The following is a 17092-nucleotide window of genomic DNA, read 5'->3' as shown; positions in this document are numbered from 1 at the left end:
TTAGTTATCCTGATACTAAATGGGTTATAAGAGCATAAAGAGCCCCAGACTGGTCAGCAGAAGAGCCTAGCTTTTATGAAGGGCAATCCTCCTGGCTGTTTATTTTTTTATGTTAATATAAATTCTTACATTATTGAAGTATAATTTGCATATACGAATGCACAAATTTTAAGGCTGCAGTTCAGTGAGTTCTGACAGATGTATATTTGTGAATATGTCTATTTGTGTAATCAATAATCAAATCAGGATATAGAACATTTTTATCTTCCTCAGAAGTTCTTTCCTGCTCCTTTGTAAATTATGATTTCTATCACTCAAAAAAAAAAAAAAACCACCAATTTCCTAAAATAGAGGTCATTTTTAAAGCAAGAATTTTTACTTTTAACAGGAGTTTCCCAGAAAAAATGGCATATTTTGTTTCTTCTCTCAATAAAATTTCAATGTTTCAAACATATGCAGGTAAGTGACCTGTGTGTGTGTGTGTGTGCGCGCGTGTGAGAGAGAGAGAGAGAGAGATCCTTGATTTTATCAAATCAAATACAACAATGAGTGTAAAGTGTACTATATTATTTTATGTAATTCTAAGAAAGGAAAAACACCTAAGTTGAGTGTAGTAGGAAGCCCTGACATTCAGCTGGGATCCTTGAAAACTACATTTCTGGTGTAAGGTTGATTGAGAAATAAGCTTACCACACTAAAAGAGACAGCAGGGAAATATGTGCATCTCAACTTGAGCTGTTGGTCGATGGAGGGAAAAAAAAATCTCTGCTGTTAATTTAAACCAGAAGCCATAACTCTCTGAGATTTGTCCTCTCAGTGGGGTCCAAAAGAATCCTCAATCAGATCATAATTTATTTTAATTTAAAGAGATCTCAGGGTGAAAGGCAAGTGTCAAAAGAAAACCCAAATCCTCCTGTAAGAATTGTACTTCATTCCAGGTCTGAGGTGAATCAGATTTCAAAGATGTTCAAATGAGGGGGAAAAAAAATGTATGTCCTGAATTCAGTCAAATATTTTGGATTTTTATTTGGGTTTTTCTCAAAATTTACTTAATGTAAAACATATGTAAAATTACATAGAACTTTGATAGATTGAACTAATAAGAATAAATTATAGAATCTACCCATATCATTCACCAGGCTATTTTACCAATATACCTAAGACTTTTATATATAAAAAGCCACAAAGAATTCCAATCATGGTTAATGTATTGTGTGAGAAATATGTAAATATAAGATGTTGGCCCATAGATACAAGGTTCATTCTTCAGGAGCAGAGAGGAGAAGAGGCTATTCTGTCTTCCTGTTTTCTTTTGGAACCAAATATCTATGTTCAGCCCAGGTTTTCCTTATTTCCTGCATCCTTCTGTTACCAGTGTCTTATTAATACCAGTTATCACTAATGCCTGGTCCGCAGGAGATGAAGTCTCTGTGAAAGCCATGTTTATTGTCCTCTTTGCAGGACTGTATCAGAGACAAAAATAAGGAAACACCTGATTCATTCATTTGGTAATCCAATACCTATGCTGTGCTATGTACTATGGCTAGGTAATTTGGAAAATTTGTAAAAATCAAACATTTGGGGAGTTGCCATTGTGGGAAACAAATCTGACTAGGAACCATGAGGATGCAGATTTGATCCCTGGCCTTGCTCAGTGGGTTAAGGATCCGGCGTTGCTGTGAGCTGTGGAGTAGGTTGCAGTTGCGGCTGGGATCTGGCGTTGTTGTGGCTCTAGTGTAGGCTGGCAGCTGTAGCTCCGACTAGACCCCTAGCCTGGGAACCTCCACATGCCGTGGGTGTGGCCCTAAAAAGACAAAAGAAAAAAGGAAAAAAAAATCAAACATTTGGGTTTGTGTGCAATATTCATGACATTTTATTTCATGTGTTTCCCCTCCCTGCCCTACTAGAGGTCACTACGATTTCACCTTCACGAGGGAGCATTCAAGGCGGCACCATGCTAACAATAAGTGGACGGTTCTTTGATCAGACAGATTTCCCAGTCAGGGTTCTAATTGGAGGTATTTTTTGTGATTTTTTAATGTATTAGTTTATAAGAACAAAGTCTGTCTTTTCTTTAACAATATGTAAGGAGAATAAGTCTTCTCAATTAATGTCTTAATTTAAAATTAGCTTGGTATTTTCAGGTGGGCATTTGGTGCTTTTCCCACTGCAATTTACCAGTTAGGACCATTCCTTGCAGCTTTATGTGACCAGGATTAGAGCTCTGAGGTCAGCACCAAAGGATGGTGCATGGCAGCATCGTGGCTGCCATCAACAAATTCCTCACCGCACTTGCTGACACATGTACCTTCTGTTTAATACACTCTTAAATGCCCTTTTGAACTGTCATTATTTCTCAGTGGGTTAGCTAACTTTGGGGAAATTTAAAGTTGTTCTTAGGGATACTCTCTTCATCCTCTTGTCGTATACTGTGCCTTGTCTAGTTATCAATAGTTACTGATGACACTGGCCTTGGAAAGAGCATTAATTAATGTGTTAGACGTTCACAGATGCACTTAGGATTTGATTCTCTGGTTATTCATCAGTTTTGTAAGTCTGGTCCAGATCTGTTCAGAGGTAGGGAGCTAGGCAGCTCAAATGGAAGGTTGGGGATGAATGTAATAGTGGAGATCTTCCCACTCAGTTACAATGACCTTACCTACCTTGATGGGCAGGGGACAGAATGTCTGCCCAGGCACCTGGCACATATTTCTTCTGATAGAGCCCTCTGCTCAGGTACTTTCAAGTTTTAAGGAATCTTCCCATGAGCTAGCCAAAATGTGATTTCAGGAAAAGAAATTCATATAAAGCAACCTCATGTAACATTTATACAACATCTTTCCTATCCCCGTGAATCCTTGCTGGCCACCTGCATAAATATTAAAACTTAGGTCAAAGATTTTAAAATGTCAGAGTGCCCGTCGTGGCGCAGTGGTTAACGAATCCGACTAGGAACCATGAGGTTGTGGGTTCGTTCCCTGGCCTTGCCCAGTGGGTTAGGGATCCGGCATTGCCATGAGCTGTGGTGTAGGTTGCAGATGCGGCTCAGATCCTGTGTTGCTGTGGCTCTGGTGTAGGCCAGTGGCTACGGCTCTGTTTCAACCCCTAGCCTGGGAATCTCCATATGCCGCGGGATTGGCCCTAGAAAAAGGCAAAAAGACAAAAAAAAAAAAAAAATTTAAAAATGTCATATAAGATGTTATTCTGATCAGATATTATAAAGTATTAAAAGCAGGGACATAAAATATTTTAAATTTATAGGATGTGTTTTATGATCTCATATTATGATACAGCTGATATGTAAAGAGGCATTTCATTGCCATTAATGTGACAACCAGATTTGAAATTTTAAATCCTCAATAATTTCTTGAAAATAATGCTTGGTTTATGTATCTTTTCTTTGCTCCAAACAAAATGAGCTAAGTTGGTTTAATATACTGTTCAAATGTACTGTTTTCTAGTTCAGTTGTCTTGCCCCACAAAGCATTCACAATAGTGAAAGGAAGTGTCAAGGTATAAATGTTCCAGTCCACTAAACAAAACTTAGCAAAAATACCTTTCTCCATTTCTCTTGCTTCACTCTTCGTGGGCTGAGATTTCCATTTCAGTCAATAGTCAATGAGGGCTGACCTTACATGAGGCACTGTGAGGGACACAGGGGGCCTGAAATGTAGACTCTTCCTCAAGTCTAATTTGCTTATGTAGAGGTATAACCATTCTTCTTCAGACCCTTGTCTGTTTTGGTTTTGATCTTTCTATGAAAATACCATTTATAAATTATTATCCCTTTTATTTCCATTTGAAAAACTTGGACAAAAACTACCATTAACCTAAGAGGACTCTGATCATCTACTTCTGTAAATTCTGAACGTCTTGGATTATTCAGAAACTTTTCTCCAAGGAACAAAATATAAGGCTTCACTATGAACCCAGATAAAATCTTTTACAGTGACATCATTTAATCAAATTTTTAATTTTTTTTCTCAGAAATTATGAAATATTCTAACTCAGACTTGTGAGATTTTGCCAGGAAAAATGTTGCCTTGTGAAAGTACAACAATTAATGTGTGATAAAATTTTATATAAAAGAAATGAAGACCCAACTTTGCCTCTTACTTGTACAACTTGGTTTTAATTGAAAAAGCACTTCAAGATAGGCTGGAATGATGTGCATTCTGAAGCTCTGTAGTAATAGTTCTGCTCTTGATTCTCTGTAGGTCAAGACTGTGATGTTTTGAATGTCACAGAAAATAGCATATGTTGCAAGACACCCCCTAAACCTGATATTCTCAGAACTGTATACCCAGGTAAGTCACTGTATGGGAGGACCATTTCTATATTTGCATCAGAAGAATACTATTGATAGATATCTTTTTTTGGCCTTGCCTGCAGCATGTGGAAGTTCTGGGGCCAAGGGTTGTACTTGTGCCACAGCAGTGACCCAAGCAACTCCAGTGACAATGCCAGATCCTTAACCCACTGAGCCACCAGGGAACTCAAGTTTTAAGCCATTAATTGAATAACTTTTATTAGAATAATTAAAGCGAAGGTAATAATTATTATCTTTTTAAAAGCACTTACTAAGTACTATGTATTTTACATGATACCTAATCCCCATAGCAGCCAAGCAAATCACAATATTACTCTCATTTCATATGTGTAGAATCTGAAGTACAGATATGTGAAATAATAAGTACCTTGTAGGCTGTCTTAATAACACTCTATCCTCTAGGTACAGATAGAAGTAGAGGTATGTGTAATTGTTTTGTTTATACACATGCTTTAAAAATGTGAATAGAAATATCTATAATCACAATCCAAGTAAGAGGCATTGAGATACTGCATCAAAATTCCAATGAAAGTCTTCTTTTATTTTGTTATGTTCAGGTGGGAGAGGCCTAAAGCTTGAGGTATGGAATAATAGCCGGCCATTACATCTTGAAGAGATACTTGAATACAATGAAAAAACTCCAGGGTACATGGGTGCCAGTTGGGTGGATTCAGCTTCCTATGTTTGGCCAGTGGAACAAGACACATTTGTTGCACGCTTCAGTGGATTTTTGGTGGCTCCAGATTCTGATGTTTATAGATTCTACATCAAAGGTGATGACCGTTATGCTATTTATTTCAGCCAGACTGGACTTCCAGAAGATAAGGTATGGAAGCCACAGAGGACTAACTGATATTATGGAAACAATATGATAACCTTTATATCTATCCCATTTATTCCACACTAAAACCAATGAATATATTAAAAAATTTATGTGGTAAGTTCTTGGCTATTTTAATACATGTGATATGAACTCTAAAGTCATTATTATAGAAAATCCAAGGCCTAAAAGATAACACTTTCCCATTTTCTAAATTTTCTCTAATAAAGAAAAAAAAACACATAACACTTCAACATTAAAGATTGATTTTATTATGAAAGAATTATAATCACACATAGGAAATTTGGAGAAGAGTGCAAATATTTTACTAACTTACTAGATCTGTTTCACTGTTACTTGGCCATGAGATTAGTCTATTATTTCCTTTCTATATTTTGTTTTTTACACAAGTAGGGTCATGCATCCAATTTATAGTCATTTTTTTGTCATTTATTAGTATTTTCATCTATTATTAAATAATGTATATAACACCATTTTCATTGACTGAATAGTATGTTATTGCATGAATTTAATAAACTTAGGTAACTTACCCCATACTGATAAGTTTTTAACTTACTTCTGGTTTTTTTTTTGGCTGCACTTGCAGCATGTGGAAGTTCTGGGGCCGGGAGTCAAACACACACCACAGCAGTGACCAGAGCCGCAGCAGTGACAACGTCAGATTATTAACCCACTGAACCATCAGGGAACTGCTACTTCTGATTTTTTTATGACCACAAATAATATTCTGTTGAACCTTTGTGTTCATTAAATTATTCTGTATATTTTATGTTATTTCTTTAGAACAGTTTCACAAATATAAAACTAATGGACCACATCAAAAGAATGTTTTATGACTCACTATATGTATGGCAAGGTTGTCTCCCAAACTGGATGAACAAGTTTAAATTCCTGCCTGTAATATATGAATTCCAAATTTACTGTAGCTTTTCAGCATGTTTCCTTTAAAAATGGTATAGTCATTTCTAATGGGAAGCCCAAAGTCTTTTCTTTCTAGTATGCAGACCCATTTGGTGATCTTTATCATCTTTCAGACCTCCTTTTAATGACCTCATTTGGATTAAGTCCACGGAGTAAAAAGAATATTTTATTTAACAATCACAACCTTCCTCCCAGTATGCATCTTTAAATTTCCCATTTTCAGTGCTAATTGTGGAAGAGCTATGCTCTATGTGTATTCATGGAACAGTGAGGTTGATGTCAGTTAAGGATGGAAGAAGTGAAATGAGTTTTGATAACTTTTTAAAATTCCATTTCATCATGAATAACAGTTATCAGAAGAAAAATATTAACTATTTTTATATTTTTCTATTCATAAAATTCTAAGACTGACAAATAGTAAATGCTATAAAGTTTTACTAATGAGTTCTTTCTCCCCAACCCCACCCCTGCCTCTCTCTCTTTGTCTTTTTGGGATAAGGTAAGGATTGCTTATCATTCTTCCAATGCCAACAGTTATTTTTCCAGCCCAACACAAAGATCAGATGACATTCATCTTCAAAAAGGAAATGAGTAAGGTTTTTTCTTTTCTTTAAATTATTGTGTAGTATTTTAAAACTATAAATTTATATCTAAAATACTTCCAATTTGAAAAAAATTTTTGAAAAAAAGGAGTTTGCCTAGTGGCTTAGCAGTTAACGAATCCGACTAGCATCCGTGAGGACACAGGTTCTATCCCTGGCTTCACTCAGTGGGTTAAGGATCCAGCATTGCTGTGGGCTGTGGTGTTGGTCGCAGATGTGGCTCAGATCCAGCGTTGCTGTGGCTGTGGTATAGGCTGGCGGCTACAGCTCTGATTCAGCACCTAGCCTGGGACCTCCATATGCTGTGGGTGCGGCCCTAAAGAAACAAATAAAATAAAATACTTTCCATTTGTTTTATTGATAGAAGTAATATTAGTTTATTGGTTTAATTTATAATTGGTCATTCTCTATAATTTTTTTAAGTTTTGTTTATGTATTTTAAAGAATAATGACATTGAGCTAGCTAGGAAAATTTGAATCTAAATTATTCCTTTTGCAGAAATTACAATTTTGTGAAATTTACTTAATTCTACTTTAGTTTCTTACTAGGACCTTTTAATCAAACCAGCCATCTTGTTTCTCTGCTCCTATTTTCTCTATTACTAGAGAAAACTCATAAAACCTCATGAATTGGTGACACAGTTAATATATATTTAATAGTCACTAATTTATTTTAGATCCTAGGCCAGGTACTGGAAATTTAATACACAGGATATTAAAATATATTCCTTGTCTTTAAGAAGTACATTGTTTAGTGCTGAAAGGTCAATTCCAGGGAGAAAATGTAGATATTATTGAAATAGCTAATAATTGCATTCAAAAAGCCATTCAGGATTCCTATAAAACAAGGAGGTAAAAGACATGATATATGCAAAATAGCTAAGTTACATGGAGAACATCAAAATATGCATTGAAATAATCTTCCATTTACCATTTATGTCTGTTAGATTTTGCTGTATAAGAAACCATTCCCCCAAATTTAGTATCTTAAAGCAACCTAATTTTTGATTGGCTGGATAGTTCTTTTAATCCTGCTACTTTAGGTGGGGATTGATGGTCTAGGATGGCCTAATTCTAGAGCCTCCATTGTTGTGGTGTGACTTAGATATCTGGAATGTGTCACTCCACATGCTCTCTCATCTTCAAGGAGGCAAGCTAGCCCAGGCTTGTCACAGTATCCTAGCAATCAGGAAGGTGATTCCTATTGCACAAGTAGTTTTAAAACTCAGCTTATATCACATTTGCTAATATCCCATTGGCCAAAGCAAATGGTTGAACTTAGATTCAACAGGTGAATAAATAGACTTCACTTCTTTTTTTTTTTTTTTTTTTTTTTGGTCTTTCTAGGGCTGCACCCGCAGCATATGGAAATTCCCAGGCTAGGGGTCGAATTGGAGCTGTAGCTCAGATGTGAGCCATGTCTGTGACCTACACCACAGCTCACAGCAACACCAGCCAGATCCTTATCCCACTGAGCAGGGCCAGGGATTGAACCCGTGCATCCTCAAGGATACTACTTGGGTTTATTTCCCCTGAACCATAACAGGAACTCCAGACTTCACTCTTGATGGGAAGTTTTGTTTTGTTTTGTTTTAATTCTGCCACATCACCCTTCCAGATATTGATTAGATTATACTTAGAGTCAGCACCATGAGGATCTGATGGAGTTGGACAGAGAGGGTTGGGATCAGTGCTACCTGAGAACAGTCACACTTAGTGTCTCATTTAAGTCTTAAGAGTAATAGTATAAGGAAGGGATTCCATTTCTTTTTTCTTCTGCCTATTCTCACTTCTTTATGTATTTAAGCATTTTCTTTTTTAACTAAGATCGCTGGGCCAATTCAGAGTAAATGGAGTACCTTGTCAATTCCTTATTGCCATTGTTAATACACCTTCAGGCTTTGCTTTGACCTTGGAAAGTGAGTTCAGTTTACCTTCTTGGGGAGAGCACAGAAATTGCATGAAGTTGACTTGTGATACAACTGTTGCCTGGCATCTGTGCTTCTGCAAACTAGCTTGGAATTTACACTTAGAATGATGGCTGTGAGTTCTGAAATTGAGGCCACTCTAGCTGGTTTATTGTATCGTGGTCCCTGGAGCCTTTTCAAAGGTAGCTCATGTTGCCGGTTCATTCTACTCAAATAATAGAGCCCCACTTCTAAGTGCATATCTCTTTGGTCACCCCCTTTCTACTTTGAATTCTATCTCAGTTACTGATTTTTAAATAATTTTCAGTCTTTAAAACCTTAGTCTCTGTTATTCATATGAACAACCATAATACATATTTTATGAAGATTAAGTAGAATAATGTTTGTGAAGTGCTCAGTGTCTAGAACACAGAAAGTGCCTTGAACTATTTTTAAGCTGTCAGTAAGGATACAGAATTTAGTGGTTCTTCTTCAAATCCTGCTCTCCCTAATTAGTATTTTCCACCTTGATTTGACAGAGCTGGCAAATATGCCCCTAGAGCAGCCAAAAGCCTGATGTTATCCTCCAGTATCAGTTCTGTGAAGGGACTGACCCAAAGCCACATCATCCTTGCCAGATGGGTGGTGATAAATACCCCTCATTCACAGTCTTTGTGAGCTGTGGGTACTTATTTTTCATATACAAGAATATCTGTTGAGTGATGTGAGGCAGTTTAGAGGAGTTCCCAGCTGGCTCTCCAAAGATGGCAGCAGTGGTGTTATTGATAGAGATTTAGGTAGGGAAGCAGGAGCACCTGCGTTACTGTACAGGTAGTACACCTGTAGCAGCTGGCTAGAGAACATCTTATCCTGGATAGGGAGTTGGATGATGGACAGGGAGCCTCAAATCAAGAATTCCAAATATAAGGTGTGAATCCCATCCAGCTTGTTGGAGGGCTATAGTCACTAATCAGTAAAAGTTTCTTGAGTGAATGTTTTATTTCCTAAGTTACAAATGAAGACAGTGTTTAAGGAACATATGGTAGGGACTTTCTTCCCTGACAGGTACAACCACTCAGATACAAAATATATGATATGTCTAAGTTGGTCTGACATTTTCTCACACATATTAAAGTATTTAACCTCTGCATGTGCTTTGTGGTCTTATGCCAGGGAATTTGTATTATAAGCTACAAAGTCATTTTGTTTTAAGCTCCTTGAAAATAAAGGGTCTTATTTTTTCAATCAATATTTATTGACAAAACAGTGAATTAATCATGAATGGAAACAACTCTCTATCTCTAATGCAGATATTTTACACAATTCACTTTATTTTAGCAAACTGCTATGAAACTTTTGATATTTTAATGGTTAAAATCAGGGAGACTAAAATATTAATCATTTAATAGGCAGGTGTTTTATATAGTGTTGAAATTTGATTCACTGAAAGAAAAATTTATGAGAAGTGCTCTGGAGAAAACCAGTCACATTCTTTAGTTATTCTGTTTTCCAGATACTACATTGCAATCTTGCTGCAGGAGTACAGACTAAGTGCTTTCGTTGATGTTGGACTGTATCAGTATAGAAGTGTCTATACTGAACAACAAACAGAGGATGCAGTAAATGAAGAACAAGTGATCAAGTCCCAGTCAACAACTGTCCAGGAAATACAGGTTGGCTATAATTATAGATCCACTTTAAACCAAGTAAAAGTCAAAGGTAGGAGCTCTCTTTGGTTATTAATTTTATTAGGTAAGATCATGTTTGGAAGGGAAATGGCCATGGAAAATTATTGAATTGTGGCTTGGAATATTATTAATTACAAACTAAAAAAAAACACCTGTTATTTGATGACTTACACTTTAAAATAGTTGATCATTTTCAGTAAAATAGGGCAATATGGAAGCATGGAATAGCTGACTTTTGATGCTTTTAAAACGTTTTTTTCCTCCATATAATAAATATATGCTTTTTAAAATTGGGGAATAGGTTATAACATTGGAAGGCTGGGAAACAACCAGTGCAACTAATGAAGTCCAGAAGATCATGGTAACCAGTCCATGTGTGGAAGCTAATTCATGTTCACGTTACCAATATAGATTAGTTTATAATATGGAAAAAACTGGTAAGTTGTAAATAATAAAGGAGATTTTATTTTTCTTCATGTATAGAAAAAATATTAACAAGTATTTGCTCTAGTCAAATTCTACTACCTGGAAAATATAATTTTAATAGTATGCTAGACAAAGTAGCAAAAAATATGTATTATGAAGGAAAAATCTTCAGACTGGGATAGAAAATGCATCTAAAAAACAACTTTTGGGTATATACTAACATTTTCTTCTACAAGGATCATGGTAAATGCATATCTAAGTACATACAAGGAATTTACATATCTGTGACTCACAGTTGTAAGTTAATAGGAGTTAGATTCATCCTTATAGAGAGGTAAACATTTCTTTCAGTTTCTCAAATTGATAGGTCTGTGAGACACTAATTGATCTGTTAATAAAGACATTGTATTTCTATATTTTATAATAAACCCTGAAAAGATAATTTTTTGCTACTTTTTCTTTCAGTAAATAAATATTGATCCGTGCTTACTGTTCGCCAAATACAGTGCTTATTACTATGGAAACATTAAAACAATAAAATATGAACTCTATACTCAATAGATCACAATCCAATTAAATAGTCAATATTATTGAACTTGAATCAATTTCAGAACATAATTTCATTAAGTGATAACTTATGGTAAAGACTATAGGTGCTTTAAAAAATTCAAATGTAAGACATCAGTGCTGACTGTGGTAGTACAGGAATTTCAACCTGATTTTTTTCTGATTAAAGCCCCTAATCATCTTATTTTATTTTTCTTAATTCATCCAAAAGTCTGGCTACCTGCCGATGCTTCTGACTTCATACTGCAGTCAGCCTTAAATGACCTCTGGTCTATAAAACCGGATGCAGTTCAAGTAGTAAGAACACAAAATCCCCAAAGCTATGTTTACGTGGTAACATTTATATCAACTAGAGGTAAGCATGTATTTCATTTTGCAATTCTGTAAAGCTTTTTTTCTAGGAAACAAATCTGTGTCCTATTCAAGTCCACTGAAAAAGGTGAAGAGTTCCGTAAAATGACAGAGGAAAGGAAATGGATTCATAGCCTTGATCAACTTTAGGAGAAACATATGTAAATGGTTTATTTTTTTTCTATTGTAATTTAAATTTCAGTAGTATTTCAAGGAATATACAACTCTAATTCAAGAGATAAATACTACTATATATCTATGTGTTGTATGTATAGTAGTATATATACTACTGATGCACAAGCAGTATGATATCCTATTTCACATTTAGGAAAAATTTGTGAAGGTGTTAATTCTGGAAATGAAATTGAAGTAAATCAGTATTTCTCAGGAGACATTAGTCTGGCCGGATCTTGCCTGATGAAAGGATTCACTGGTCAAATCCATGTGGGAAACACTGCCTACCACAGCTCTCCTTGAAAATTGATAGAGCTCATTAGAATATTAAAATCCCCAAGGAATCCTGCAGAGAGGAAACAAACAAAAACAATAATAAAAACAATAACAACAGAAAAGCAGTGTACCTGTGTTTAGTGCAGTGTTTTCCAAAATTATTTGACCTCTTTACCCTTTTCAAGTAGTAGCTATTAACTTGTTATATTTTCAAGTCTTAACATTTTTAAGTTTTGGAGCTAAGTTTAGCAACCAGTTTAGGTATTTGAGATATTTAGCTCATGAAATAGGTCCCTGAATATGTGTTTGCTTTCTTTGAGCAATCACTATTTTCCTATTCATATAAGTAAAATGTTTTTTCAATGTTTATGTCTCATTCTATGATATTGTTAATTTAATTGTTGAGTGAAGAATGAAGCATATTGTTTAACATGAATTGGAATTCTATAACTGCCAAAAGTTTAGATTGTCAGAATGCTTTATAAATGAAGAGTTGGTTATCCTTGTTCTCCCTGAAACATGTATTTACATCAGAGGGAAAATTTAAGGCTTCAGCAGAGACCTTGAGAAATATGGTACCAAAATCATAATGGGCAGTCTAGGACTTCACCAAACAGAGAAGGTCAAGGAGATTCCACTGTTAAAGCATCCTCCCAAAGAAGAGAAACATCTGAGGACAAGGCCTTATTTCTCTCAACGTGAAATTATATAAATAAGTCTCACAGGCATGGGGTGGTTTCCTGGAATTCATCTATTTATGTCTAAAGAAAATAACAGATTCCTAGCCCAGCCCTTTACTCTTAGATGATGGAACTGGAACAAACCTAAAAGAATTTTTGTAGTGTTCTGTTGCTCATTGATCTTTACCTCATGGTCCCAATACTAATCTCGATTTAGCTTATAATACTTCCTTTAAGCCACAAAAACAGAAACTTAAATGTATAGTACTTTATCTGCTGTTTTGTATTTCTGCTATAGCTAAATCTCAAGTTCAAGGATCTGCATCTTCCCCATTCATCCTTTTTTTTGTTTGTTTGATAATACAAACTCCAAATAAAACCAATTTTGTTAAATCTGAGTTTCTTCTCTTTCTTTCTTCTTTCTTTCTTCCTTTCTTTCTTTCTTTCCTTCCTTCCTTCCTTCCTTCCTTCCTTCCTTCCTTCCTTCCTTCCTTCCTTCTTTCCTTCTTTCTTTGGCCTTTCAGGGCCACATCTGCAGCATATGGAAGTTTCCAGTCTAGGGGTTGAATCGGAGCTGCAGCTGCCAGCCTATGCCACAGCTGTAGCAACGCAGGATCCAAGCCGTGTCTGTGACCTACACCACAGCTCAAGGCAACGCTGGATCCTTAACCCATTGAACAGTGCCAGGGATTGAACCTGCATCCTCATGGATACTAGTCTGGTTCGTTAATGGCTGAGCCACAATGGGACTCTAAAACTGAGTTTCAATTGTGGATATATTGGTATTTAATTAATTATCTTCTTCGCATTCTGCTTGGTACTTCATTGCAGGAGACTTTGATCTGCTCAGTTATGAAGTATTTGAAGGGAACAATGTCACACTGGCTGTTACAGAGCAAACCAAAGGAAAACCCAGTTTGGACACATTCACACTGAATTGGGATGGGATCATGTCCAGACCTCTTATGCCACAGTCATCAGAAGCTGAAGTATGCTGTTAATTTTTTAAACAGAAAGCCATCACCCTTCTATAAAACACATTTTAAGGAGTAGTAATTTATCTCTTCCTTGGTATGGTGGGTTGAAGCCAACTCATAGAAAGTGCGGAAGGGAGGAGATACCACAGTGACAGAGGAAATGAAAGGGGAATTCTCAGGTCTGTGCCAACAGGACGCAGGTATCTGCTTATGGAGCCACTGTCCAGAAGGAGTGTTTGCTTGTGAGTTAGTGCATTTCAGCTACTACCTGTACAATGAGTATGAGTTAATATTTGATGACTAAAGATCATGTGCTTTCTCAGGTCCTTAATTCTAAACACCAATTGTAGTTGTGCTTTGCCAGAGAAGTAGATGTGGAAATTACAGACGTCATCAATGTGTATTATTTAGTATTTCTTAATAATGAATACAGTATTATAGTAATGTATCTCTTCTTTTGAGAAACAGAATGCAGTGGAGTATATAGTTTTTCCAGTTAATTTTGCATTAATTGGAAAAACTATTTTGAATCTGTTTAATTAGGTGTGGATTCATTTAATTTTGCCTCATTGCTGTCTTAAAAAAACTACTAAGCTAATATGCCTACCCTTTGTAATAATAAACAAGCTAAGATCAGCCAGATGGATGTACCTATTATCATTCTAAAATAAGTCTTGAAACAGTTATTAAATGCTGAAATTATCATATATTAAGTTAAAATTACTTAGTAAATGACCTTATAATTATGCTAACATGAGAATTAGGAAATTTTCTTTTAAAACTTACTAATAGACTTAGTAGTAAAATTACTAAATGTTCCAATTCTTCATAAAGAAGTTACTAAAGCTGATATTGTTAACTTAGTTTCAGGCAGCAGTGGAAGAAATGGTTAGTGCCAAGTGTCCACCACAAATTACAAATTTCGAAGAAGGATTTGTTGTGAAGTACTTCAGAGATTATGAAACTGATTCTAACCTGGTATGGAATGTTTAATGAACCGTGAAGCAGCTCAAATAAGAATTCATATAAATGTTTAGAATTTTGTCATTTTTTGGATTTAGCATTAATTCCTTCATTATTGAATGTCAAGTTGCAAGCATAATTTTGTTACACATTTCTTGGTAAAGCCTGTTCTAGCATCTTTTTGCATTATAAAATGATTCATTTGTAAATTTCTACCACACATGGATTTTCTAAAATCGAAAGAAAGTAGCCAAGACTGTGAGATCTGTTGGGGTTTTGTTTGTTTTCTTCACTTGGATGAAGAATATATTTTTCTTCCTCATTGGCTTCAGAGAATACAGTTTTTAGTAGAGCATTATATAGTGAATTTACTTCCCTTGCAAATAAATATGGTCAGTATGTATTGACATTTTTCATACAAAATGTACCAGGAAAGAGAGGAAGGAATGATTCATTTCAGACAATTAGGTGCAGAAGGATTGAGGAAGATTTCATAGAAAACGAAATTAGTATAATGCCTAGTCATTATTTATTTCTTAGTGAGATACAAAGATTTTTTTTGCTGTACAGTAAGAAACACTTAAAATACCCTTATCTTCCTAATTCTTATTTTGAAGACTTGAGGAAGCCAGATAGTCACCATTTCCAAGTGAATACCCCAAGAAAAAGAAATCTATAGTCTAGTTATTCAATTCAGATCAATACCCCAGAAATAAATGAATCTTTGAAAATATATATCATGTCATGTTTTGTGTGAACAGTTTTGTTAGTGAGGAAAAAGGAACATTATTTAAGGGCTCCATTTCAACTTTATTTAATAAATATATGTGTATTGGGGTTCTCTTATCCTGAGAGAAGGGACTTGAATGAGTAATTTACATTATACGCCTTTGCTTCTTCATCTCCCATCATCATCACAGCACACATTCTTGGCTCCACATTACCTTGAACCTGCATTTTCCAGAACCACTCTCTCAGTCCCTGCTTCTTTGCATGTATTTTACCCAATGCCCCTTGACTCCCTTTTCCTTTTAAATAGCTCCTGTTTATTCTTAAAGACAATTCATTTGTCGCTTTCCCCTGAGTCATCTTTCCTGATGCTTTATGTGAGTTAGATGCCTTCTTTCAGCTTTGGTTTTATAGTCCTTGGTTCCTTTGTCCCAAGCCAGTAGGCTCCTATGTTTAGGAATAGGGTTCTTCACTGCTTGAACCCTGAAGATTAAATGAAAAACAAGTAAATGAGCAAACAAGTAAAAACCTCTCATGGATTGAACACTAAAAAACGTTTGTGGAAGGAATGAATAAATATACTTAAGGAGTTTGTAATAGAAGGGGAACAATGGGACTTGGGAAATAGTCATATACAGGGACAAGGGATTATATGAGTATGGATCTAAATGAATGATAGAGGATGAGAGCCTTAGAATTTTAAAGAAGAGAGAAAACATTTCAAGTTAAAGTGGCTTGGGAAGCAATGAGATCTGAATTGGAACTTGAATGACTTAGGTGAAGATGTTGGGGAATGAAGCAGGGCAATAAATCATGTTTCCATTTGAATTATAATTGTTTCCGTAGGAACATATTAATAGAGGGCAGAGGACAGCTGAAACTGATGCTTACTGTGGTCGTTATTCCCTGAAAAACCCAGCTGTTCTTTTTGACTCAGCAGATGTTAAACCAAACAGACTGCCATATGGAGACATTTTATTATTTCCTTATAATCAGGTAAGCTCAACAAAATGATATGCTAATTAAATTTATAAAATACCTTGGTAATAAAATTTCATGAAATTTTAAGACAAGGAAAAGTGCTTGTCATGAGAAATCACATCACGTTGGACAGGCACCATGGTTCACATGCTGGGTGCTTACAATTTCCTCTTCTGTTGATTCTCAAAAGAAGAAATTAAAAAAATAGTAATATTTATAATATATGTAATATAGCGCCATGTATGTGTGTCCTGTTTTATCTCATAATTTCTGAAAAAAAACGATTTGGGTGCAAATATAAACACTAAAACAAATAAAAATATATAATCTCATCAATATTCCTTCATTAATTAAGAGGAAACAAAAACAACCATTATAGGTTGATCTTGTGTATCCAGTCAGGGGAAAGGAAAATCAAGAGTAAAGGAGGTGGCAGTTTTAGGATAGGTAACTAAAGCTAGCAGTTGTAGATTTACCCTTTCTCTTGTTTCGAAATTCTCAAATTATAACATATATTCTAATGTTCAAAATTCTGAACATATCTGGCACTCTTAACGAGTTGTGGGTCGTTAAAATTGGTATTTAATGACTATTGTATGATGACATCACCATACCTAAGTGCTCAGCTGTGGGTCACGTCCTGGTTAAGCTACCTGAATGTTTATCTGTCTTCTCTCTC

The 17092-nt window shown here is 35.4% G+C and overlaps 1 protein-coding gene across 1 annotated transcript in view; it reads left to right on the top strand.

Moving 5' to 3' along the window:
* Positions 1 to 17092, top strand: part of PKHD1L1 (PKHD1 like 1) — a 152884-nt gene that overhangs the window by 27020 nt on the left and 108772 nt on the right. The window contains 11 exon segments of the mRNA XM_021089012.1: positions 389 to 459; positions 1908 to 2018; positions 4218 to 4307; positions 4888 to 5156; positions 6592 to 6683; positions 10115 to 10274; positions 10591 to 10726; positions 11494 to 11637; positions 13595 to 13752; positions 14605 to 14718; positions 16279 to 16428. Coding sequence (XP_020944671.1) covers positions 389 to 459; positions 1908 to 2018; positions 4218 to 4307; positions 4888 to 5156; positions 6592 to 6683; positions 10115 to 10274; positions 10591 to 10726; positions 11494 to 11637; positions 13595 to 13752; positions 14605 to 14718; positions 16279 to 16428 — 1495 coding nt within the window.

This window comes from Sus scrofa, chromosome 4 (assembly GCF_000003025.6).
Source record: "Sus scrofa isolate TJ Tabasco breed Duroc chromosome 4, Sscrofa11.1, whole genome shotgun sequence".
Classification (NCBI taxonomy): Eukaryota; Metazoa; Chordata; class Mammalia; order Artiodactyla; family Suidae; genus Sus; species Sus scrofa.
Note: the sequence above shows the minus strand (reverse complement) of the source record. Positions and strands in the feature narration are given on the sequence as shown.